Raw genomic sequence first — 26,679 nt, forward strand, 5'->3', positions numbered from 1 at the left:
AGGGAAGGAGCCCGAGCTGGTGTATGAGGTCGAGAAATTCCAACTAGATATAGTCGGGCTTGCCTCCACACACGGCTTGGGTGGAGTAGAGTAGAGTAGAGCCGCTGCTCCTCCACATTGAGAGTACCCAGATGGGGTGGCTCGGGCATCTGATTAGGATGCCTCCTGGACACCTCCCTGATGAGGTGTTCCGGGCATGTCCCACTGGGAGGAGACCCTGGGGACAACCCAGGACACGCGAGAGAGACTACGTCTCCCGGCTGGCCTGGGAACACCTGGGGATCCCTCCGGAAGCACTGAATGCAGTTGCTGGGGAGAGGGAAGTCTGGGCGTCCCTGCTAAAGCTACTGCCCCCGCACCCTGACCTCGGATAAGCGGAAGAAAATGGATGGATGGATATTTACACATACATATACCCCCGCACATTCACGGTTCGGTATATTCACCCATATGTGGATTTTTATTTTATTTTATTTATTTTCTGAACATTATCCCCCTTTATTAGCAGAAAACCCTACCTACCTAATTTTCTATGACGTGATATAAAAGTCTGGAAATTATATCCATCCATCCATTTTCTGAGCCGCATCTCCTCACTAGGGTCGCGGGCGTGCTGGAGCCTATCCCAGCTGTCATCGGGCAGGAGGCAGGGTACACCCTGAACTGGTTGCCAGCCAATCGCAGGGCACATACAAACAAACAACCAGTCGCACTCACATTCACACCTACGGGCAATTTAGAGTCTCCAATTTATGCATGTTTTGGGGATGTGGGAGGAAACCGGAGTGCCCGGAGAAAACCCACGCATGCACGGAGAGAACATGCAAACTCCACACAGGCGGGGCCGGGGATTGAACCCGGGTCCTCAGAACTGTGAGGCTGACGCTCTAACCAGTCGCCCACTGTGCCGCCTTGGATGAAATTATGTTTTTATGTAACAAGGATTGAAGGAGCATGTTTGCTCGCTAAATGTAGCTTACGCTAGCTGCAAACGCGTTACCTTCGTCTCCATATCATCCGGAGGAAGCTCCGAATGAAGCTCGGCTGCTTCCAGGTGATCCAGAGGCAATTCACTCATCTGACGATTCCGGATTACATTTACTCAAATCCTGGTCAGCAGCTGGCAAGTGGCCGAGGATTTCGCCATTTGGCCGGGCATTTTGGGCGATAGCTTTGCAGCAAAGCATGATCTAAGGCGTCATTCCTGTTGGTCGCAGGAATATTTTTTTTGCCTTGGCGCAATACATTTCTAGTACCGTTGCTTTTTTGTTAGATTTTTTTCATTTTGTCTCATCTCTTTTCTGCCATTGTTTGCCTTCTCTCATTGTCTCTTGGACCCCGCCACCTTCCTCTGAGGGAAGGACGTTTACCTCCAGGCACTGTTGCCCTCTACAGGGTGCCAATCCTCATTGCAGTTATCCAGAGGCTCGACAATCACACATAAACTGCACAAGACCCTCCCCCACCCATTCCCGTTAAATAACGCCATTGACGTCTTTGGACGGCATTGGCAGGGAATGAGTTAATGATGTATGCGTTTTTTCATAGGCTATTTTTTCACAATGTGGATTCCAAAGTGAGACTGGTTGAGATCTAGATGATGTATAAAAAAAAGTGCTGTAGAAGATGGAAAAAAGAAAACGCGTTGCTGTTGTGCGGTGCAGGGAGAGGGACGAGGACGAGGGCATTCCCAGCGAGACTGAAGACGACAAGCGACAATTGGAGATCAAAGCCAAAGAGATGAGAGGTGAGCAAACGATTCCAAAATGTCCTCTGGATGCTTATTCATTATCGACAATTTTAAACTGTCCTCCCTCCTTTAGACTTGCTGAAGCAGAAGGATGCTGAGATCATGTCCCTGCTGGAGGAGAAGGTTCGGCTCTTCCGGGGCATGTGTGAGGGCTCCGGCCCTGTTGAGGAGGCCTGCCAGGAGACCGAACACTTCTTCAGGTCGCCTGGCGGGCCAGAGCCCCCCAAGGGGGCGTGCATCATGAAGGGTGCCCTGCAGGAAGGTAAGCAGAGGAGGCTTAAATGCTATCGATGAATATTCTGGTTCATAAGATGCTAGAGATGTTTGTTATTGCTTCCAGGCCCTGCTGGTTCTCTTCTAAATGCAAATTATTCTCACACACCATTGTCCTTAAGGACACAGCTGCAATGAAGACTTTTAGGTTTTTTTGACAACACAATTCGACAACTTCGGTGATAGAGTGACTTTACATTGCACAACTTCCTGCATGCCACTCTAGCACATCAGAATCAGAATCATCTTTATTTGCCAAGTATGTCCAAAACACACAAGGAATTTGTCTCCGGTAGTTGGAGCCGCTCTAGTACAACAGACAGTCAATTTACAGAACACTTTGGAGACATAAAGACATTGACAAAAAACAACAACAAACAACAATTGTGCAAAATGATGCAGAGTCCTCTAGCACTTAGAGCAGTTCGAATGGCTAATATCGCAATAGTCCGGTGCAATGACCATTGTGCAAAGGGCACTGAGACTTCAAGGAGTGTATGCAGTTTAAAGTGACGAGTAGTGCGATAATCTGGGACAATGGTTGTGCAAATGTTACAGATACTCCTCAATCAGTGTGCAAATGGAGCAGATGCTACTCTGGCATGAGTGGCCACTATATGCAAATAGTGCAGCACGGCGAGACAACTACAGTGAGTGCAGGAGTAATACATAATTGGCCCCACAGAAATGTGACAACGAACTCAAGTCAAAAAATTGCCAGCTTGTTATAATGGAATTATAAGTTAGCTGTTTAAGAAGTTGATTGCAAGAGGGAAGAAGCTGTTGGAATGTCTACTAGTTCTAGTTTGCATTGATCGGTAGCGCCTACCTGAGGGAAGGAGCTGGAAGAGCTGGTGACCGGGGTGGGGAGGGTCCGAGAGGATTTTGCACGCCCTTGTCTTAGTTCTGGCAGCGTGCAAGTCCTCAAGGGTGGGTAGGGGGGTACCGACAATCCTTTCAGCAGTTTTGATTGTCCGTTGCAGTCGGAGTTTGTCCTTTTTCGTAGCAGCACCAAACCAGACTGTGATGGAAGAACACAGGACTGATTCGATGACCGCTGTGTAGAACTGTCTCAGCAGCTCCGGTGGCAGGCCGTGCTTTCTCAGAAGCCGCAGGATTGATTGTGTTCGCGGGTGCGGCCGGGTTGGTGTGTGGTGTGAAACTGTCCTTTTCAAATCTGCAGTAGAAGGTATTCAAGTCGTTGGCTAGTGTGCTATTGTTCTCAGCTTGGGGGGATCGTCGCTTGTAATTAGTCAGCGACTGGAATGCATGCCAGACTGATTTAGAGTCGTTTGCGCTAAACTGTTTTTCCAACTTTGCTGTATAGATCCTCTTTGCAATGTTAATTTCTTTGGTCAGCTGGTTTCTAGCTCGATTATACAGTGCCCTGTCCCCGCTCTGATATGCGTCCTCCTTAGCTTGGCGAAGCTGCTTAAGTTTAGCAGTGAACCACGGCTTATTGTTGTTGAATGTGCGAAATGATTTTGTTGGAACACAGACCTCTTCACAGAAACTGATATAGGATGTGACAGTGTCCGTATATTCATCCAGGCTGCCAGCTGAATTTTCAAAGACACTCCAGTCTGTGCAGTCTAAGCAGCTTTGAAGTTCCATCTTGGCTTCATTTGTCCACTTTTTGACTGTTTTCACTGTAGGCTTCGCACATTTAAGTTCTTGCCTGTACGTCGGTATTAAGTGAATTAAGCAGTGATCAGACGAGCCCAAGGCTGCACGAGGTATAGCACGGTATGCGTTTTTTACCGTGGTGTAGCAGTGGTCTAAAGTATTATTTTCCCTGGTAGGACAGTCGATGTGCTGCTTGTATTTAGGGAGTTCGTGGTTGAGTTTAGCTTTGTTAAAGTCCCCGAGAATAATGAGGGGTGAGTCGGGGTGTTTTTTTTCAATTTCGTTGACTTGATCGGCGAGCGTTAGCAATGCGGCGTTCGTGTTAGCTTGAGGCGGAATATAGACGCCAGCGAGAATGAATGATGCGAACTCACGTGGCGAGTAGAATGGTTTACAGTTTAAAAATAGCGACTCCAAATGCGGTCTGCAGTGTGTGCTGAGCACCGTGACGTCCGTACACCATTTTTCGTTGCTATAGAGGCATATCCCGCCGCCCTTTGTTTTCCCCGATGATTCCATGTCGCGGTCCGCTCGATGAATGTGGAAACCGGGAAGCATAACGGCGCCATCGGGTACAGCGTCGCAGAGCCAGGTCTCCGTGAAGCACATGGCCGCGGAACGTCCGAAGTCTTTACTGGTCTTTAACAGAAGATGAAGCTCGTCCATTTTGTTGGGTAGGGAGCGTACATTCGCGAGGTGGATCGACAGGAACGCCAATCTGTGTCCTCGCTTGCGGAGTTTCACCTGAATGCCGGCTCGCTTCCCTCTGTGGCGCCGCTTCCGTCTCCATGCGCCGAAAACCGCGGACGCCGCTCCGGTGAGTAACTCGGGGAAAAAACTGAGCGGATATTCGAAAGTTGGTGACAGAAAGTACGGAGTAGACTCCTTGATGGTTAGCAGGTCTCCCCTTGTGTAAGTGAGTCGTGTAAGGTCTCCAAAGACGGACGAAAAACACAAAAAACACAAAAACAAAGACAATACTAGAGAGCGCGTTACCGAGGCGACCACACTGGTAGGCGCCATCACAAGATATGGATGGATGACATTGTGATAAGGATTCACTTTCTACAATTTGTATCATACTCATCACCTTGCACTATGGAAATAAATATAAGGACTAGAAATAATCCATATTTAAACAATAGCGCATGGCACGCTCGGTCACACAATGTATCTGTCAAACGATTAACATATCTGGGTAAATATAATATCTAGCCAGTCATTCATGATAGCCACCACCTTGCACAATAGAAAAAAAAAACATATCGACTAGAAATCATCCATATTCTCCAAAATGCAATTGGTGATGCACCGTTACCTGTGTATGCAATATGTTTTACATGAGTAATGGAAATTTTCCCCTCGCCAGTTATTTATGACTGCCATTTTGCACAATAGAAAAAAAACGTTATAAACATGTTATAAAAAATCCATAATAAAAAAAAGAGAGTAGAATTCCATGTTATTCTTGATCACACAAAGTATGTCTCATAAGATTAATGCGATCACTCCTCTCGCCTGTTAATAATGTTTACCGCCACCTTGTATAATAGAAGTAAACGGAACAACTATAAATAATTCATAGATTAAGAAACAATTGCACAATTGCGCTCGGTGACATGATACACTATCATAAGAGTAATGTGATGGTTGTTCTTGCCACGTTTTTATGACAACTGCCACCTTGCAAAATAGAAGTAACCTGAATGACTAAAAAATTATCTATAGAGTGAAAAAAAATGCTACGGAAAACTCAGTCACACACAGGGACATGCTTGTACACAATGTATCAAAGTTATTGCGCTTCTCGTCAGTATTTTATGAGAACCGCCACCTTGTAAAGTACAAATACAGAGAATGACAATATAATAATGATAATGATTAAAATAATCCACAGTCAAAAAAGTCCACGGCACACGTATGTGGAATGTGTACAGCATGTCATATGGATATTGCGGTGGTTCCTTTCACCAGTTATGAATGATAACCACCACCTTGCACAATAGAAATAAGCACGACATCTAGAATTAACCCAAAAAGAAGATTTGTCATTATGACAAGACCGGAAAAATGCATGTTAATGTCAGTGGGTAGCTGCGTCTTATTCCACGAAATGCAGCGAGATAATCCTCAGGATCCGCTTTGCTGTGCCGCCTCCCGCCCCCCTTCCTCTCTGATAAAATGTGTTTCCTTATCGTGGCTGAGAACTAAATACAGGACAAACACGTGCTCCTTCGTGGTTGTCTTTGTTTATTAGCAAGTAGCCATAGCAATTACCAGTAATGGACATTTCTAGTCGACTTAAAAAACATAAATTCAAGGCCTGTTGAAGATGCCTTGTTTTGTACTGTGGTTGTTTTCTTTCTGGACGCGTTCCGCCTCATTTCATCAAAGCACACTGTTATTTCCATTTAAATAGATAAAATACACATTTCCATCCTCCTCCGCTCTGTTAAACAACAATTTAAACGTACAACTACAGGCAGGAGATCCAGAAGGTATTCATAGCACTTCATTTTTTCCCCCCTCAAATTTCTACATACAACACCACATAAGGGCAACGGCTCTAAGCATACAGTCAAAATCCCAAAGGAGTGGCTTCACGACTGGTATGTGAATGTACTTTAGTGTCCCAAGCCAAGACTTGGATAGGAATCTCTGGAGAGATCTGAAAATGACTGTACTCATGCTCCCCATCCAACCCAATGGAGCTTGAGAGTTGCTGCAAAGTGGAATGGGCAAAACCGACCGAAGATTGGGGTGCAAAGATTATGTAATCATATTAAAAAAGACTTTAGGCTATAATTGCTGCCAAAGGTGCATCAACAAAATACTAAACAAAGGCTGTGAATATGTATACGTGTGTGATTTATTAGTTTTTTTATTTTTAATAAATTTGCTGAAATTTCTAAATAAAACTTTAAAAATTTCATTATGCGTGTTGCATGTAGATATTTCCCACCTTACAGAAATTTAAGGCGGAAATGTAATCCATTTTGAAACACGATTGTAACAACAAAAGGTGGAAAAGGTGAAATTCTGTGAATCCTTTCTGGACGCACTGTACATCAGAAATAGTAATACGTAATACTTCTTCAAAATATGGTGGAAAATATGTATTTGGTCAATAACAAAAGTTCATCTCATTACTTTGTTATATACCCTTTGTTGGCAATGACAGAGGTCAAACGTTTTCTGTAAGTCTTCACAAGGTTTTCACACACTGTTGCTGGTATTTTGGTCCATTCCTCCATGGAGATCTCTTCTAGAGCAGTGATATTTTGGGGCTGTCGCTGGGCAACACAGACTTTCAACTCTCTCCAAAGATTTTCTATGGGGTTGAGATCTGGAGACTGGCTAGGCCCCTCCATGGGCCTCATGTACAAAAGGTGCGTACGCACAAAAACGTGGCGTACGTTCTTTTTCATGGCAAAGTTCAGCTGTATCAAGAGTGAAATGACCGTGGAAATGTGCAGTGCCTCACGCCAACTTCATGGCTGGCGTACGCACGTTTCTGCAGGTGTTGATGCTTTGGCGACACTTAGAGGTGATGCTGGGAAACTGTTATAATAAATCTGCACATCAGACACACATGAACAATTAGCACTGATGAACAATGAATGCCCGGCAACATTTGATTTCACAATGTAAAAGAAGCAAGGACTCAGAATTCATTTGTTAACCAGTGGCTTTAATGAATCACTGTGATTTGTGAGGACACCTCTTAATTGATCAAGGCGATCATTTATGCTGCCTATTGCCCTCACACTCTTCTTGTGACTCCAGCACATCCACTGAAAAAAAAAGTTCTTACATCGGTTGCACATGATTAAAATGTGTTAAAATGACATAATTTACCCCTCTTTTCATTTTAACACATTTTAATAATCTGCAACCAATGTACATGTTCAAATCAAGTAAATTCGAAGGGACTTTTTTTTTTTTTCAGTCGCGCGTGGCTGCGAATGCGTGTCCTCTCCTGTATATTAAAATAATAAATTGAGTAATCAAACAGGAGTCAAAGTTTTTGATCTCTTTAATATGCTGACATGCTTCTATTTGAATTCAAAAGATTTATTACAAATACCATACAACATTTACGCATGAACCTTTACCTCATAGGTCTGAGTGTAGGTTAGTGTCTGAACACATTTGTTGTGCGTTACAAAAATAAATGGTATTTACCTTGTGGGGTAATCAGAGTCAGCCACATGTGCTCCCACCACCCCTGAGAGAGCAGTGTCACCCATGATTGCAGCGAATCGCTTCTCAATCAGGGTGAGGCCCGCCGCGCCGGTTCCTCTGCCTGTTTTGGCCACACTTTGGCGGTGGGCAGCTGTCCTCCGCTTAACATACCCCTTAATGTATGACCACTTCTTTTTTACTTCAGCGTGTGTGCCTTGCTCATTTTCTTTTTTTCTGATCATGCAGAGATTGGGGTGAAGGGTTCATGTAAATATCCATCCATCCATTTTCTACCGCTTATCCGGGTCAGGTCGTGGGAGCAGTAGCTTTAGCAGGGATGCCCAGACTTCCCTCTCCCCAGCCACTTCATCCAGCTCTTCCGGGTGGATCCCGAGGCGTTCCCAGGCCAGCCGAAGGACGTAGTCTCTCCAGCGTGTCCTGGGTCGTCCCCGGGGTCTCCTCCCGGTGGGATGTGCCCGGAACACCTCACCAGGGAGGTGTCTGGGAGGCATCCGAATCAGATGCCCCAGCCACCTCATCTGGCTCCTCTCGATGTGGAGGAGCAGCGGCTCTACTCTGAGATCCTCCCGGATGACCGAGCTTCTCACCCGATCTCTAAGGGAGAGCCCGGACACCCTGTTGAGGAAACTCATTTCGGCCGCTTGTATCCGGGATCTTGTTCTTTCGGTCACGACCCACAGCTCGTGACCATAGGTGAGGGTAGGAACGTAGATTGACCGGTAAATTGAGAGCTTTGCCTTTCGGCTTAGCTCCTTCTTTACCACAACAGACCGATACAAAGTCCGCATCACTGCAGACGCTGCACCGATCCGCCTGTCGATCTCCCATTCCATTCTTCCCTCACTCGTAAACAAGACCCCAAGATACTTGAACTCCTCCACTTGGGGCAGGATCTCATCCCCGACCTGGAGAGGGTATGCCACCCTTTTCTGACTGAGGATTTGACTCAGTCTCAGATTTGGAGGTGCTGATTCTCATCCCAGTCGCTTCACACTCGTCTGTGAACTGCTCCAGTGAGAGTTGGAGGTCACGGCTTGATGAAGCCAACAGAACCACATCATCTGCAAAAAGCAGAGATGCAATACTGAGGCCACCGAACCGGACCCCCTCTACACCTCGGCTGCGCCTAGAAATTCTGTCCATAAAAGTTATGAACAGAATCGGTGACAAAGGGCAGCCTTGGCGTAGCACAACCCTCACCGGGAACAAGTCCGACTTACTGCCGGATATGCGGACCAAACTCTGACTCCGGTCGTACAGGGACCGAACAGCCCGTATCGGGGGGTTCGGTACCCCATACTCCCGAAGCACCCTTCACAGGACTCCCCGAGGGACACAGTCGAACGCCTTCTCCAAGTCCACAAAACACATGTAGACTGGTGCAGCCTGGTGCAGATCTGCAGTTTTGTTTCTGGTGTCCTTTGACAGCTCTTTGGTCTAGGTCATAGTGGAGTTTGGAGTGTGACTGTTTGAGGTTGTGGACAGATGTCTTTTATACAGATAACGAGTTCAAACAGGTGCCATTAATACAGGTAACGAGTGGAGGACAAAGGAGCCTCTTAAAGAAGAAGTTACAGGTCTGTGAGAGCCAGAAATCTTGCTTGTTTGTAGGTGACCAAATACTTATTTTCCACCATAATTTGCTAATAAATTATTTCAAAATCAGACAATGTGATTTTCTGGATTTTGTTTTTCTTTTCTTATTTTGTCTCTTATAGGTGAGGTATACCTATGATGAAAATTACAGGCCTTTCTCATCTTTTTCAGTGGGAGAAGTTGCACAATTGGTGGCTAACCAAATACTTTTTTGCTCCATTGTACATATGCGTGCCTGGTGAAGTCACAACAACCAAAGTTGCACCGACAACTTAGCATTAAGCTAAGGCTGGGAATACCTGTCATTTCTTAGTTGTTTTTTGTTAAAAAAAAATAATTGTCATTATAGTTTTGTATAGAAAGGAACAAAATTAGTTTAATCCCTTTTGGAATTAGGTGACAGCATAACATAATGTGGGAAAACTTCCCAGATGCATTATATATTTATTTATCTTTACGTTCAAAATCTAACAAAAGCATAATTTCTTATTTTGAAGCTTTTAGAATAGACTTTATGTTTTCACTTATACGCCTCATGGCGGAGGTAATGTGGTTACTTGTGCTGACTTTCACACACATGCATACACACACTCAAACAGAGGTGAAGTCTTGTAAACATATTTGAATATGAAGTACGTAGAACAGATTGTTGCTTGGCAACCGCTCGTGTAACTCTGTTAGCCGGATGATTCGTTAAGCGACCGTGCATCGATTTTGTGTGTGGGTTGGCAGTGGAGACGCTGCAGACCCTGGTGAACAGCAGCCTGGGCGGTGCCATGGCCGGTGTCCAAGATGGCGGAGGAGGAGCTCCCGGGCCGGGCTGCCTGCCCCGACGGGCCGAGACCTTCGGCGGCTTTGACAGTCACCAGATGCACCTCAGTAAGAGTAAGTGTGGAAGTGTGTGTGGACTCTTTATTAGGTAAACCAATTAAAGTGAATCGAGCTTTTAATTTTAAAGTATTAATTCAACAATGTTAATTATTGTGTTTGCCCTTTTTCCACCCATAGAAAGTAATGGAACTGGAAATAGTCTGTTCCAAGGTCACAACATAAAATCTTTAAAAAAATACCGCACACATTAGAAACAAGTAAGTCCCCTTGATTGGGCCTACACAAGAGTTACCATGCACAATAGAAATAAAGTAATGCCATTGATCAGTCATACGTAATAAAAAAATAAATAAAAAATGCTCCTTGATTGTCATAAACTGCCACCTACCATGCACTATAAAAATTAGTGATATATCCAAATCTCAGCCACTGAAATATTTTGCCTGAAAATGGCCCAAAAGTGCATTTTCGGTTTTAGACCGAAAGGCTTTGTCACTGAAATGGAGAACGGCCAAAACAGGATGTTACGACGTAAGCAAAAACCACGGCCAGCGCATGGTCTGTGCTTCTGTTAGAGAACACACTTATGTTCCGATTGATTGGCTTGAGCGTGTTTAAGTTATTTTTAAGACATTATTAGATGTGTAATGTACATATAACATGATAAGTATGAGTGAGTTGAATGATAGTTCCCGTTTTTTGACCTTAATTGGTAATCGCTAGTGCGCTAATGCTAATCGCAATTGCTAACAGTTTAGCATTTAGAATTTTGCTGTCTCTAATTTCTGTACACCAAGTTTATACCATACACTCAGTACAAACATATGCAGTTTGCGGACTGAAGTCCATTCCTCATAAATGAGAATAAAATACATGACTAAAACCTCATTTAACCGCTTACTAGCTCATAAACTTCTCTTAACGCATGCATGTGTTTTTACCATAACTAGCTGATTGCTGTAATTTTTAATGCTTTTAATATTGTTTTCAACCTATCTAGCTTTTAGATTTCCTTGAATTTTTTTACACCTAACCTGCTGTTGCTGTAACTCTAAATGCTTTTTATTGTTTTTAAACTCTATGTAGCACTTTTGAGATTTCTTTGAAATGTAAATTGGATTACAAATCAAATATATTATTATTATTATTATGTTGGTAGTAAAAAAAAATGATATATATTTTTTTAATAGCAGGGGGGTTACTCGATCAATAATCAATAGGAGAATCGATTCTAAAAAGATTCAATAGTGACACTCTTAATTCCCTTTACACTCACACTTGAACTCTGCTGAGCGGCGTTGATCATTATCGCGTCTCTTCTCTCTGTTACCGGCTAGCAAGGTAAGCTAAGATAGTGAGCTTGAAAGGCTTCAACATGCATTTGTAAGTCACACACACACACGCATCCTTATTGATACTTTTCTTGCCTTGCTTGCCGCCTTCTCATCTGCCATCCACCATACAGACCTACATGTGGAACGTCAATAAAAGTGCTTAAAAAAACAATACGCACACATACTGTGTTGTCTCATCCAACCACGAGAGCCACTACGGAAAGGAGTGACTAGATGTAGGGCGTAGAATAGGATACGAGGACGAAAAAAGACATAGGTAGCATTTTGCTAACTGGAAAATAAAGCCAAGTAAAAGGAATTACAAGCATGTTTCTTGGAAATACAACGTACACACCTCCATATAAAGTCTGCCATGCGTAAATCCAATGCCTTATTTCCTAGTATCGATACAATCGATTGATAACCTTCAACCTACAATCGATTTATATATTTTCATCCAGAATGCTAACTTGCCGAGCATGGAGCGATGGAGTTGAATCATAGGAATATCAATTGATACATTGATACAATGAATTAATCGTTTCATCACTATCCTTAACTGTAGAGTTTGCTGCACGAGCGGTTCACGGCTGCTTCAGGAGAAGCAAAGGGAAAAACATGAGGTGCATTAAAAGACCACTCACAAAATAGGACATTTTGAACTTAGACAGACAGACATCATGAGTTAACTAAACGTTAATAGCTACAAATATGTAAACAATGTGGGCTTTCTAACCAGCATTATAGTTGAGAGTAACCAACTTTGAAGAGCAAAATAACAAACAAATTAATAAGAGTATACAGAGAAAATAATGTAGTACTTGATAACACCAGACAGCCACACAGGGACCGGAACAGGGAATGAATTAATGCAATTAGTATGTCACAGCTAGTCTGCTACGTCACTTGAGGAAATGGGCCTATACGGTTAAAAGTACATTAATAGTTATTAAAATTAATACATTAATGTGGGGAAACTATGCAAAAATATAAGAATTTGAGATGGGGGCCAATACTTTATCATGGCACTGTAAATATTTATAATATGAGATCACTATTAGTCCCACAATGGGGAAATTTGCATTGTTTCAGCAGCAATAGCGGATACAGGAAATACAAAAATAGCATACAAGAAGACTTTTGGGTCCAACTCATCCGCCATTAGAAGCTTGATGCAATAAAAACAATTAAATATCAAATATTGAAGCCATACGTAGTGAGATGGTTGCTGACTGGTCTATGCCTGACTCGTATCCCGTAGGCGGAGACGAGAGTGAGGACGCCACCAGAGACCTGCGGAGGACTGAGTCCGACAGTGTTCTGAAGAAGGTACGATGATCTCACCATAGACTTCAGCTTGCTGTTTATTTCTGTAGTCCAAGGTGGCAGTTATCATGAATAGTTGGCGAGGTGAGCCATCACTTTTCTCATACCACACATACTTTGCGAGTGGACAGATGATCCAACATGCAGTGGACTTTTTTTTTCTTTACTCTGTGGATTATTTTGAGGCATTCTATTTCTGTTGTCCAAGAGGAGTGATTACAATAACTATATGACGTGCGCGCACATGCGCCCGTGCATAAACAAGCATTAAGTGGAATTTATTTTTCGGACTCTTTGGATGTAGTTTAAATTTGAATACTGAATTTTGAATTGTTTTGTTGTTTTTTTATTTTGGGTATTATGAATAATTTAATTAATATTGTCCAAGAGGATCGACTACAGTAACTGTATAACGCGTACAATATAGCAGTATGTGGTCAAGCGAGCTGTACACATTTTTTTCCTTCAAATTTAGATACATGGCTCTGCATTATTGTTATTATTTCTCTTGTGCAAGCGGGGGGTTACCATGAATAACTGGCAACAGGGGCTATTGCATTATTTATATGACATGTACACCGCAAACACAAGGTAAACTGCGGATTATTTCTCTGCGTTTCTCTGTGTTTTGTTTATTTCTATTGTGCACTTGGACAATTGTCCTTAATAACGGGCAAAGAAACGTTGCACATTACGCAAATGTCATGAACGGAACAGAGGATAGGACCCAAATATGCACGACTCCACTACAAATGGACAGTTTAGAAAAAGAGAGGTTTAATATACGGTCAGAGGTCGGTACATAGGCAGGCAATCCGAAAAGACAACACTATCCAAAAACGTGAGGCAAAAAGGCAAGGTCGATAATCGGAACAGGGTCTAGTCTTACTGTGAGTCGGTGACGTGGAAACAACTAATGCTGGAACGCGACAACAAGGTACAACGAACTGGCGACTAGAAAGAATGAGACAGGAGGTTAAATGCATGGGGTAATTAGGGTGAACGAGGCACGGGTGGTGAAGATGCTCTCAGGAGCAGGTGTGTACGAGACAGGGGGAAGACAACAAGCAGAACACACACCCATGACAGCAAAGCTGCCAAATGTTACAGAACGTCCGTATTTTGTTATGGAAATCACTGAACGCTGACTCGTTACAGCCGTAACACTGATTGTTCCGGATATTGGGGGGGAATCCAATGTCTGACATTACCGGCCAGTACGGCCCTGTGTCCGGCCACCGTGATGAAAATTTCATGAATGAATTTGTTGAATTAATTGTTTAAAAAAAAAAAAAGGGAAAAAAATATGCTTGGGGGCACGCTAATTTATGTTGTGCAATGAAACAGTATGCAGAATTCTTTTTATCCTATATACTGCAATAACTGTCCCGTGGTAATGTTCTTGACAAAATTTTGAAAGTATGGAAATTCAGACAAATTTGGACAAATTGCTCTGGAAGTGAATTTCTCTAGGTTGGAAGCTCTGCATTACGTAATGATATCAATAGTCACATAACTTGGTGGTTTTCTTATAACCATTGTTTTTGGCACCCTTGTTGCATAAGTGTTACATAATCGTCTCCTTTTTAGAACAGCATGGCCACACAAATGCACGCAGTCTCACAAGCACCCACACGTGCACACACACAGACACTGATGTTTGTCCTTGTTTTTGTGTGTGTGTGTGTCAGCAGGGAGGAAACGCCAATCTGCTGCAGCTGCTCAAGAGGAACAGTGAGGTAAGAACCCACTTCCCGTCACTAACCTGATGAGCTGGGCCGCTGTTGACATGGAAACCAGTCAAGTTAGTTGTTTTCAGCCTTTGTATAGCTCGTTCTCACAGGACCCCTTGTCATTTACTCTCCTTATCTGTTATATAAATGGCATATTATCGCTAAATCAATATGTATTGATCATGTAAATATTCATTGTGTATGTCGGAGGTGCTTATTGCATTGTGTTTACCAACAGCAGGTGCTCTACAGCGTCTCCAATCTGCACTTCCTGCTCAGCACACTGCAGGTATTACAACCTCAACACAATTTATTTTCCCAATGTCTTTTGGCATTTTTTACATGAAAGCTAACAATTTCTATTATTATTTATGTTCACTATTTCTCATAGGGAATTTTAGTACATTTACATAGTAATTTATAAATGTACATTATTATTTAAATTATTATTTTGTGCATAAAGTTTGTTTTTAATATTGAATTATGGAGGGTCGGACGTAAAGCCTGTCGGGCCACCAACAGCCAAATTGTGGTGGCCCTGTCAGAACTTTAACCCTTATTTACGCCCCTTATTTAAGAAATTATTAGTACAATTGCATTCATAGCAATGACTCTGTACTAACCTCACTAAAATCAAGGCATTGCACAAATTAATAATAATGCTGAAAAGAATAAATCAAATACAAAATTAATGAAATATTTACAGAGCACTCACATTTCAACAGTGCTTAATCTTGTGTCTTGATGGTGTGCACGCTATGTAATGTATAATTAGGGCTTTTATGCTGCCTTTTTAATCAGTGTTTTATGTTGCCTATACCGATAATCCATGAGATCTGCCCATCACTGCCGATACCAATCATATGGATTAGCTGTAAACTTTTCAATTTATTTATGGTGACTGCTAATAAATCAAATACGTTATCGCTATTGGCGATATGACCTGGCGTTTGGGTTTCCTTCGCAGCTCTTAAGCGCCTGTGCAGTGTGAAAGGGGAAGGGGGTGCTCCACTAGGGCTATGCAATTACGGAAAAATAATAATCCCGATCATTTTGATTGATAATGAAATAATTAATTAATTAATGAACAAGATTATTCATCCATCCATTTTCAACACCGCTTATCCTGGTTAGGGTCGCGGTGCGCTTGAGCCGATCCCAGCTGACTTTGGGCGAAAGGCGGACAACACCCTGAACTGGTCGCCAGTCAGTCGCAGGGTACATATAGATATGGCCAACCATTCGCAATCACATTCACATCGTCACTGAGTGGGAACTGAACCCACGCTGCCCGCACCAAAGTCAGGCGCTTGTACCACTACACCATCAGTGACTACCCAAGATTATTAATTTATTTCAAAAATGTGTATTTATTTAACGACCAAAGCTCAAATATAACTTGAAAGAACAACCAGAAAATAAGTAAAATAATAATATATTAAAATAATAGAAATTGAAAAACAAAGATCATTATATTGTCATATTTTTATTATTTAATAAAACCCTTGCTTCAGACCCCTGTTTGATTAACCTGCAAAATATTGCCCCTTAAAATTGGAAAGTTGCTTCTTAAATGACGAAATGATTAACAAAACTGTTCCTCAAAGGGAAACAAATATATTTTGAGCCTTGATTTAAAATGTTTAATAAAAATGAATTATAACCTAAATTTTTGTTTCCATTAGTTGTTATTGAGTTATTTTGATTTTATTTTCAATTTCAAACATTTTAAATTCAAGTCAATTTTATTTAAAAAATATATTTTTGATTAGATTATTAAAATTTTCTTTTAAATTATTTTGAGCTATATTTCTCAATTGTTTTAATTATTTTTATATAATTTTTTACAATGTCTTTTTTATTAAATTTATCAGTAGGGTTGGGCATCGTTTGAATTTGAGCGACTCCAGTTCCGATTCCGGTTCCTTAGTTCGATTCCGGTTCCAAACTATTCTCGATTCTTTTAGCGGGCAGTGTCAAAAAAGTTTACATGGTTTATATAAAGGGTGTCCAAATTATGACCATCCATTTTCGTAGCAGCCCGCAGCATAGACTAAAATCAACATTTGAACCGCGGTTCTTTATAATCAGTATCGATATCAAACCTATCAACGAAAAGGCAATGTGGGTGGAACTAACCAAACGACTTAATATTCATTAATTAGTATTTCAACAAAAAGTTAAATATAGCATTGTTAAAATAGTTATTTTAACTGTTTTAACTATTTTAGTTTATTGTTTCACTCACCCAGTTGCCTGAGAGTTGACTTCACTAACAGCATTGTTAAAATATTTATATTAACAATGCTATATAACTGCCCCTGTATTCTGTTTCATCACATCAAATGGTTTATATGTGCAAGTTTGAACTTGACTTCTTGTTTTAAGCTTGTAGCCTTTTATTTTGAAGTGTACGCACCAGAACTCAGCACTTTGGCACGAAAAGTAACTTCACACGGCACCGGTGATTGTTTTTTATTTTTTTAATTATTTTTTTAATGGATGGAACCAAATGCTATAAAACACTGATTCCTTTTCCTACCCACCGATGAGGCACAAGGCTAGTGTTTGTGATACTGTGAGACAAAGTTTATGTGAATTTTGTCCCAATTCATTGTGATGTAAAGTTGCTATGGTGAAGTTTTAGCCCAATGTTAAACATTTTTTTTATTTAAATTTTTGTCATCGGCGCTTGCGTTGGTTTGAAGACTAAAATAAATGCTAAAACCCATCAGTGCAAAAGTGCAAGTGACCGTTTACCGTGTTAGCTGTCTCAATGTTGGCATAGACTTATTTTATTGTTTCACTCACTCAATTGACAGAGAGTTGACTTCACGATGTAGGCTGAGGCTCGGAGCGTGTCAGATGCTACACATCGGGAAAAAATCCTTTGCACAATGTAGTCTTGTTCCAATGTTGCACTGAGGCGACTGGTCATTCATTTTAACACAGTTAAGACACACTTTTGTTCGCCACCGCTGCCGTTGGGCACAAGCACGTCATCGTGCCCGTTCTTCTTCGTTGGTTTACGCCGCTTCTTCATTGCTTTTCACCACTTCTTCTTCGCGGCTGGAGGACCAGGCATCGAAACTGGGAACCGCAATTTTTACATTTGAACGGTTCCGGGAGAACTGGAACGTTAGTCCCGGTTCCAATCGATTCTTGATGCCCAACCCTATTTGTAAGTGAGATACTTTTATTTTTTTCATCATTGTACCTTTTTCATAAATGATTTGTTGAAATGCCTTTACGGTTAGAGGCTGTAGCGCCACCTGTTGGTTTGGCATGTACTTGACAGCTTGGGAATGCACGGTCACATAAAATGACCACAAATAACATCTTTACGTTTGATTTGTTTGTTTTTTTTGGACATCCAGGCGGTGGTGGTGCAGCAGGATAGCTTCATTGAGGATCAGCGTCAGGTCCTGAGTGAGCGCTCACCGTCAGGGTGCTCATCATCGCGGCCATCCTCTCGGCCCAGCTCACTAATCGAGCAAGAGAAGCAGCGCAGCCTGGAAAAGCAGCGGCAGGACCTGGCGTCACTGCACAGGCAGCAGGCGGCGCATGCCGACGAGCGGCGCCGGCGTGAAAAGGAGTGGGAGCTCAGGGAGCGCCTGCTCGGCGAGAAGGAGGCGCTGCTGAACATGCAGGTACCGTAAGTCCACTTGCTGCATTACAGAAACTGGGCAGTGAAATGAGGAATATACCTGTCTAACAAAATTATCTGGCAATAGAACAGGAAAAATTGACTTGACAAGATTTCTTAAAACAAGTCAACATACATAGCCTAAATAAAAAAAAAAAAAAAAAAAAAAGATTTCTTATTTTAAGCTAAACTTACTCATAACCAGTAATAAAATGTGGATAACAAGTTAATAATAACTTAAAATTCTCAAGGAAAGGTGAAATGCTCTTGCACAAAAACTGCCTGGTTAAAAGAAATACCTTGGCAGACAAGCATATTTTGTCTTGATTTGAGATCTAATGTATTTTGGCTATAGTTTTTGCAGTGTGTGCACTTATCATATTCATCCATGCATCCATTTTCTGTACCGCTTATCCTCACTAGGGTCGCGGGTGTGCTGGAGCCTATCCCAGCTATCTTTGGGCGAGAGGCGGGGTTCACCCTGAACTGGTTCCAGGGCAAACATAGACAAACAGCCATTCGTACTCACATTCACATCTACGGGCAATTTAGACTCTTCCATTAACCGACCATGCATGTTTTTTTGGGGATGTGGGAGGAAACCGGAGTACCTGGAGAAAACCCACACAGGTAGGGGGAGAACGTGCAAACTCCACACAGGTGAGGCCGGATTTTAACCCGGGTCCTCAAAACTGTGAGGCAGATGTGCTAACCAGTTGTACACCATGCTGCCCGCTTATCATGCTATTACCATGTATTTGGTATACTTACTAAACTACACTGGCCCCTCTCTTGGTCACGTCATAGGTCTGTACAGCTGTGTACTGTATTAGTAGGCAACGTACTTAGGGATCCTAACTACCCCAGGTGCCAATGAAAAATTCCACGAGGCTAATTGACGTTTTTTTTTTTAATTCAAATTATTTTTCTATCATTATTTGAATACTACTTTCGAGTAAAGAAACCATCTATCCATTTTCTTCCGCTTATCCGAGGTTGGGTCGCAGGGGCAGTAGCTTCAGCAGGGAACCCCAGACTTCCCTCTCCACAGCCGATTCCTCCAGCGATTCCTCAGAGGGGATCCCGAGGCCTTCCCATGCAAGCCGAGAGACATAGTCTCTCCAACGTATCCTGGGTCGTCCCCGGGGTCTCCTCCCGGTGGGACGTGCCCGGAACACCTCACCTGGGAGGTGTCCAGGGGGCATCTTAAACAGATGCACGAGCCACCTCATCTGGATTCATCTCAATGCGGAGGAGTATCGGCTCTACTCTGAGCCCCTCCCGGATGACCAAGCTTCTCACCCTATCGCAAAGTGACAGCCCAGACATCCTGCAGAGGAAACTCATTTCGGCCGCTTGTATCTGGGATCTTGTTCTTTCTGTCACGACCCACAGCTCGTGACCATAAGTGAGGGTAGGAACGTAGATCGACCGGTAAATAGATAGCTTCGCCTTTCGGCTTAGCTCCTTCTTCACCACAACGGACCGATACAAAGTCCACATCACTGCAGACGCTGCACCGATCCGCCTGTCGATCTCGCGTTCCATTCTTCCCTCACTCGTGAACAAGACCCCAAGATATTTGAACTCCTCCACTTGGGGAAGGATCTCATCCCCGACCTGGAGAGGGCACTCCACCCTTTTCCGACTAAGCACCATGGTCTCAGATTTGGAGGTGCTGATTCTCATCCCAGCCGCTTCACACTCAGCTGCGAACCACTCCAATGAGAGTTGAAGATCACGGCCTGATGAAGCCAACAGAACCACATCATTTGCAAAAAACAAAGATGTAATCCTGAGGCCACCAAACTGGACACCCTCTATGCCTTGGCTGCACTTTGAAATTCTGTCCATAAAAGTTATGAACAGAATCGGTGACAAAGGGTAGCCTTGGCGGAGTCCAACCTCACTGAAAACGAGTCCGACTTACTGCCGGCAATGCGTACCAAACTCTGACAGCGGTCGTACAGGGACCGAACAGCCCGTATCAGGGGGTTCGGTACCCCATACTACCGAAGCACCCCCCACAGGACTCCACGGTCGAACGCCTTCTCCAAGTCCACGAAACACATGTAGACTGGTTGGGCGAACTCCCATGCATCCTCGAGGACCCTGCCGAGGGTGAAGAGCTGGTCCACTGTTCCACGGCCAGGACGAAAACCACACTGCTCCTCCTGAATCTGAGATTCGACTTCCCGACGGACCCTCCTCTCCAGCACCACTGAATAGACCTTACCAGGGAGGCTGTGGAGTATGATTCCCCTGTAATTGGAACACACCTTCCGGTCCCCCTTCTTAAAAAAGGGGACCACCACCCCAGTCTGCCAATCCAGAGGCACTGTCCCCGATGCCCACACGATGTTGCAGAGGCGTGTCAACCAGGACACCCCTATAACATCCAGAGGCTTTAGAAACTCCGGGCAAATCTCATCTACTCCCAGGGCCTTGCCACCGAGTAGCTTTTTAACCACCTCGGTGACCTCAACCCCAGAGATAGGAAAGCCCAGCTCAGAGACCCCAGACTCTGCTTCCTCATGGGAAGGTGTGTCGGTGGAATTGAGGAGGTCTTCGAAGTGTTCACCCCACCGACTCACAACGTCCCGAGTCGAGATCAGCCGTGCCCCCATCACAGTGTTGATGATGCACTGCTTCCACCTCCTGTGATGCTGGATGGTGGACCAGAATTTCCTCAAAGCCATCCTGAAGTCGTTCTCCATGGCCTAACCGAACTCCTCCCACGCCCGAGTTTTTGCCTCGGCGACCACCAAGGCTGCATTCCGCTTGGCCAGCCGGTACCCATCAGCTGCCTCAGGAGTCCCACAGGCCAAAAACCATGACCACAAAGTCTATCATCGAAAGGCGACCTTGGGTGACCTGGTGCCAAGTGCACGTGTGGACACCCTTATGCTTGAACATGGTGTTTGTTATGGACAATCCATGGTGAGCACAGAAATCTAATAACAGAACTCGGCTCGGGTTCTGATCGGGGGGGCCGTTCCTCCCAATCACGCCCTTCCAGGTCTCACTGTCATTGCCCACGTGAGCATTGAAGTCCCCCAGCAGAAGCGCTCTCCAGCATCTCCTCCAAGTACTCCAAAAAGGGTGGGTACTCTGAACTGCTGTTTAGTGCATAGGCACAAACAACAGTCAGGACTCGTCCCCCCACCCGAAGGCGGAGGGAGGCTACCCTCATGTCCACCCGGGTGAACCCCGATGTACAGGCGCTGAGCCGGGGGTAATAAGTATACCCACACCTGCTCGGCGCCTCTCACCATGGGCAACTCCAGAGTGCAAAAGAGTCCAACCCCTCTCGAGGACTGGTACCAGACCCCAAGTCGTGCGTGGAGGCACGGTACAAGGCTCCATCCATATTTCCTTCGATGTGGTGAAGATGACCTGACCCCTTTCAAGAGAGTCACCCCCAAAGCGTAATGCTTCCACTTCCATGCTTGACAGTGTGCATGGTGTTCTTGGGTCACAGTCTGAATTCCTCATTCTCCAAGCACAGTCTCATCTGACCACATCACCTTCTCCCAATCATTCTCTGAATCATTCAGGTGTTCATTGGCAAACTTGCGGACGGCCTTGTACATGTACCTGTAATTCCAAACTAAAAACACATACTTAATAATTATTAGTCATTCATATATTGAATTAAGAATTGTATTTAATGTAATGTAATTGTTTGCACCATACAGAATATGTAAATTGTTCTCATAATTCTTATTTTAACACATAATTGCAATAATTGTAAACATTTCCTCGAAACAATATACAAAATTACTTTTTATGAATAACAAAAAATATGAAAGTTTTTTAGCCCCTCACTTCAAAATGCATACTTTTTAAAAAAATTTGTTTTTTTAATACTTAAAGATTAGTTGCATTTAACCATTTCCTATTTCCAAATTACATACATTGTTTCTGTATAACATTTGAATGTTTTACAAATATACATTGTATTTTAAAATAATTTCATGTAAATACTGTATAACAAATCACTGCATTTAATTCAAACATATTTTAACACTATTTAAAAAAATAAATATTTAAAAATGTATTAATAAAGTATTAAAATTAATAAGTGATCATTTTAACAGTCATTCTGAAACATTAAAGAATAATTTAAGCCAACCAAATGCTGTTCTCTAGAATGTTTGTTTGGGCAAGATTACAGAAAATCTACTTTAGTTATTTCTATGAAGGTCTGAGACAACACATTCATGTAGTTCATAACTTAATGCTGCAAAATGTCAATAAATCAAGCTGTCATCACTGCAGGAGGAGGATCTGTCCAAGCAGCAGCGGGCGCTGGAGGACGAGAGGCGGGAGCTGGCTAGTCGCAAGGAGGACTACCAGAGGGACCTGGAGAGGCTGAGAGAAGCCCAGAGGAAGTTGGACAAGGACAGGGAGGCCCTGCACAGACAGCTCGACAAGATGGACGAGCTGCGACGCACTGAGGTGAACAACGCAAAGTCACTTTGAACAAGACAAAGTCGACCCTTGCCACGTGTCAAGTGTGCCAGTTATTCATGATCACCGTCACCTTGCATGATAGAAATAAACACAATCACGATATAATACAATAAATAAATACAGTCAAAAATATCCACGGTGTGCTTGGCCATGCGCAGACCCTTTCCAAAAAAATTAGAATATCATGGAAAAGTTTATTTATTTCCATAATTCCATAAAAAGTTTAACTTTCATAGATTATAGATTCAGGGCGCACAATTTGAAGTATTTGTTTATTTTTACATAATTTGGCTTTCCAGCTCATAAAACCCATGAAAACAGGAATTCCAAAAATTTGAATACTGTGAAGTAATCACCATTTACTTCTCAGTTTTTGTAGAAAAAAAGAAAGAAATTAGGGTCGCATTAATCAATCAAATATGGTACTTTCAAAACGATATGCTAATCTTCAAAACTTGGTTGGGAATCCCTTTGCTTTAATCACGGCCTCGATGCACCGTGGCATTGAGTATGGAAGCCCAGATTTCCTTGATGCTTGCTGTCAGTTCTTTGTTTTTTGGTCTGGTGCCCTGCATTTTCCTCTTGATAATACCCATAAATTCTCAATGGGGTTTAGATCTGGCAAGTTGGCCAGCCAGTCAAGCATTGTGATGGCATGGGCTTCAAACCAGGTTTCGGTGCTTCTGGCGGCATGGGCAGGGGCCAGGTCCTGCTGGAAAATTAAATCTGCATCTCCATAAAGATCCTCAGCAGAAGGAATCATCAAGTCCTCTAAAACATTCTGGTGCACTGTTGCGATGACCTTGGATTTAAGAAATTGTAGTTTCCCAGCACCTGCACTGGACATTACACCCCAAATCATGACTGACTGTGGATATTTAACAGTGGACCACAGGCAGCTTGGGTTCTGTTCTTCACCCGTCTTCCTCGTCTGAATATGGGGGTTTTTGAACCTGTGACTCCCACCTCATTCCACTCATTCTGGATCTCTGTTAGATTTTTGAATCTTCGCTGTTTGATAATCCACTGAAGCCCATGGTCATCTCTTTTTCTGGTGCTTCTTCTCCTGACACATTTGATCCTTCCACTAGACTTTCCATTGATATGCTTGGACACAGCACTCTGTGAACAGCCAGCCTCCTTAGCTATGAACTTGTGTGTCTTACCCATCCTATGGAGAGTCTCAATGATGGTCTTCTGGCCAGTTGTCCAGTCTTCAGTCTTCCCCATATTGAACCCAACTGAGACAATTGAACCAAACTGAAGCAATTTAATGACATCTGGGGAAACCTGTGCAGGTGCTTTGAGTTTGGCAGACGATTAGTGTGTGACACTCAGTTTAAAACATTTATGGCCTGCAAAGTTTGGTCTGATTTCGTCACAGTATTCTAATTTTTTGAATAACTGATTTTGTGGGTTTTATGAGCTGGAAGCCCAAATTATGTAAAAATAAATACTTGAAATGCTTTAAATGATGGGCCATGGATCTATAATCTATGAAAGTTAAACTTTTTGAAACGAATTATGGAAATAAATAATATATAACCTTTCAATGATATTAATTTTTTTTGAAAAGGGTCTGTATGTATCTGTAACACCCTTGCTCCTATTACTCTCAGTGGTGCACAATAGAAATCAACAGAATGAATACAAATAATACATAGTTAAAATAAAGGCAAAGGGCCTAGGTCATGCTCAATCAACGTGATCTCCCCTCTCACCAGTTATTGCTGATAACCGCCACCTTGCATGGTATAAATCAACTTGAATTACTAGAAATAATTAACAAAGTCAGGTGTTTAGACAATTCATTTGAAGGAATTCCCTGGTTGACTTGCAGAGGAGTCCCTCCACGGCCTCAGAAGAGTCCCAGTTGGCGGGCAGCTGCCTGTCTCTGGATCTGGACCCCGTAGATATGTCGTCGTCATCGTCCTCGTCTTCATCGTCACAGCGCTGCAAAGCCAAGACTCGTGGTCTCAACCCGTTCACATCCTCTTCATCTTCGTCGTCAGCGAGCCTCCTGAAGGGGGGTGAGGCCAGCAAGCAGCTTTCTAAGAGCCTGCTGCAGCTGGCCAAGCATCGCGGCAAGGAAGGCAAAGACAAGCGCAAGAAGAAGGTGAAAGGACAGGCACCAGGTACGCATTAACTAATTTTTACCTACGCTCGGGGCAGTTTTTCGAGATGCGAGCCGTCATTCGACAGAATTTTTGCTTTGACCTGCGAGCGCAGACTTGAGATACGAGCACTTTGGTGGCATAAACACAGTTCAACTCTCTTCACAATCAGTACCACTTTAACAAATGGTGAACATTTAATCAAAAAGGAGAGGTTTCTAGCTGTTTAATGCCACTTCCAGTTGACGTTTATGGTCAAACAAGCATAAAATTAAGAAAATTACACGTATGCATAACAACCACAGCGTTGCCTTAGGAAAGTCCGCTAGCTTAATGTGAACAAACAAGGACCAAATGAATTGTAAACATGATTGACATACTAACAGCATTGACAATCGTGGTTTTAGTACCTTTAAGAAACAGATATTTGAACGCATATGGTGGAACAGCATATATAGACAGATAATACATTTACACAGTCCACTCCAAAAGTATTGGAACGGCAAGATCAGTTTCTTTGTTTTTGTTGTATACTAAAGACGTTTGGGTTTCAGATAAAAAAATGAATATGCGACAAAAGTTGAGAATTACAGCTTTTATTTCATGGTATTTACATCTCGATGTTGAACAACTCAGGACAGAGCACCTATTGTTTGAAGCCACCCACTTTTCAAGTGAGCAAAAGTATTGGAACAGACTTTATTAAATTAAAATGAATAACATTTAATATTTGGTGGCATAACCCTTACTTGCAATAACTGCATCAAGCCTGCGACCCATTGACTGCAGCAGACCGTTGCAATCTTCATTTGAAATGCCTCTCCAGGCCTTTACTGCAGCCTGTTTGAGTTCTTGTTTGTTTCTGGGGGTTTCTCTCTTCAATCTCCTATTCAGAAGGTAAAATGCATGCTCTATTGGGTTAAGGCCTGGTGATTGACCCGGCCAGTCTAAGAACTTCTCCCTGATAAAGTCCTTTGTTGTGTTGGCAGCGTGTTTTGGGTCACTGTCTTGTTGCATGATGAAGCTTCTCCGGATTAGTTTGGATTCATTTTTCGTAAATTGCCAGACAAAATGATTTTGTAGACTTCAGAATTCATTCTGCTGCTCCCATCATGACTTACATCATCAATAAAGACGAGTTAGCCCGTTCCAGAAGCAGCCATATAAGCCCAAGCCATGACATTACCTCCACCATGCTTCACAGAAGAGTTTGTGTGTTTTGGATCATAAGCAGATCCTTTCTTTCTCTATGCTTTTGGTCTGCCACACACATGGAGTGCCTGGAACGGTATAAGATCAACAGAATCCTCAGAACATGCATCAATAACTCGATGTGGAAGACAACTCTGGAAGCCAACTCAAAGCCAGTTGCACAGGTGAACATCAAATGTGTAATATTCCAAGGAGATGTTCTGTCCCCGCTGCTGTTCTTCATAGGCCCTGAATCCCCTCGGTCAGATCATAACCAAGAGTGGTTTCGTGTATCGGTTCAGAAGTGGAACAATGATCAGCCACCTCCTCTACATGCATGACATCAAGCTCTATGCCAAGAACGAGAATGACATCGCCTCCCTGATCTACCTCACAAGGATATACAGCAATGACATTGGAATGTCATTCGTGCTAGATAACTGCGGGCGAATGATATCTAGACGACAGCTTCAGCGAAGGACAGCCACAACGAAATACCTAAAGAGGGTGAGGCAGATCCTGAATAATCAGCTGAATGGCAAAAATAAGATCCAGGCCATTAACACCTATGCCTGCC

At 43.0% G+C, this 26,679-nt stretch overlaps 1 protein-coding gene across 14 annotated transcripts in view; it reads left to right on the top strand.

The window, feature by feature from the left end:
• The window catches only part of LOC133474115 (A-kinase anchor protein 13), a 226,047-nt gene that overhangs the window by 193,979 nt on the left and 5,389 nt on the right, over positions 1 to 26,679 (top strand). For 8 of the 14 annotated variants that reach the window (XM_061765461.1, XM_061765450.1, XM_061765457.1 and 5 more), the window contains 9 exons: positions 1,665 to 1,747; positions 1,824 to 2,012; positions 10,184 to 10,336; positions 12,878 to 12,945; positions 14,634 to 14,681; positions 14,914 to 14,964; positions 18,053 to 18,325; positions 22,603 to 22,782; positions 24,638 to 24,932. In XM_061765461.1, the coding sequence (XP_061621445.1) occupies positions 1,665 to 1,747; positions 1,824 to 2,012; positions 10,184 to 10,336; positions 12,878 to 12,945; positions 14,634 to 14,681; positions 14,914 to 14,964; positions 18,053 to 18,325; positions 22,603 to 22,782; positions 24,638 to 24,932 (1,340 nt within the window). Of the gene's footprint in view, positions 1 to 1,664; positions 1,748 to 1,823; positions 2,013 to 4,327; positions 4,467 to 10,183; positions 10,337 to 12,877; positions 12,946 to 14,633; positions 14,682 to 14,913; positions 14,965 to 18,052; positions 18,326 to 22,602; positions 22,783 to 24,637; positions 24,933 to 26,679 lie in introns of those variants that run through there. The other 6 variants (XM_061765452.1, XM_061765462.1, XM_061765455.1 and 3 more) reach the window with 5 other exon arrangements.

This window comes from Phyllopteryx taeniolatus, chromosome 2 (assembly GCF_024500385.1).
Source record: "Phyllopteryx taeniolatus isolate TA_2022b chromosome 2, UOR_Ptae_1.2, whole genome shotgun sequence".
Classification (NCBI taxonomy): Eukaryota; Metazoa; Chordata; class Actinopteri; order Syngnathiformes; family Syngnathidae; genus Phyllopteryx; species Phyllopteryx taeniolatus.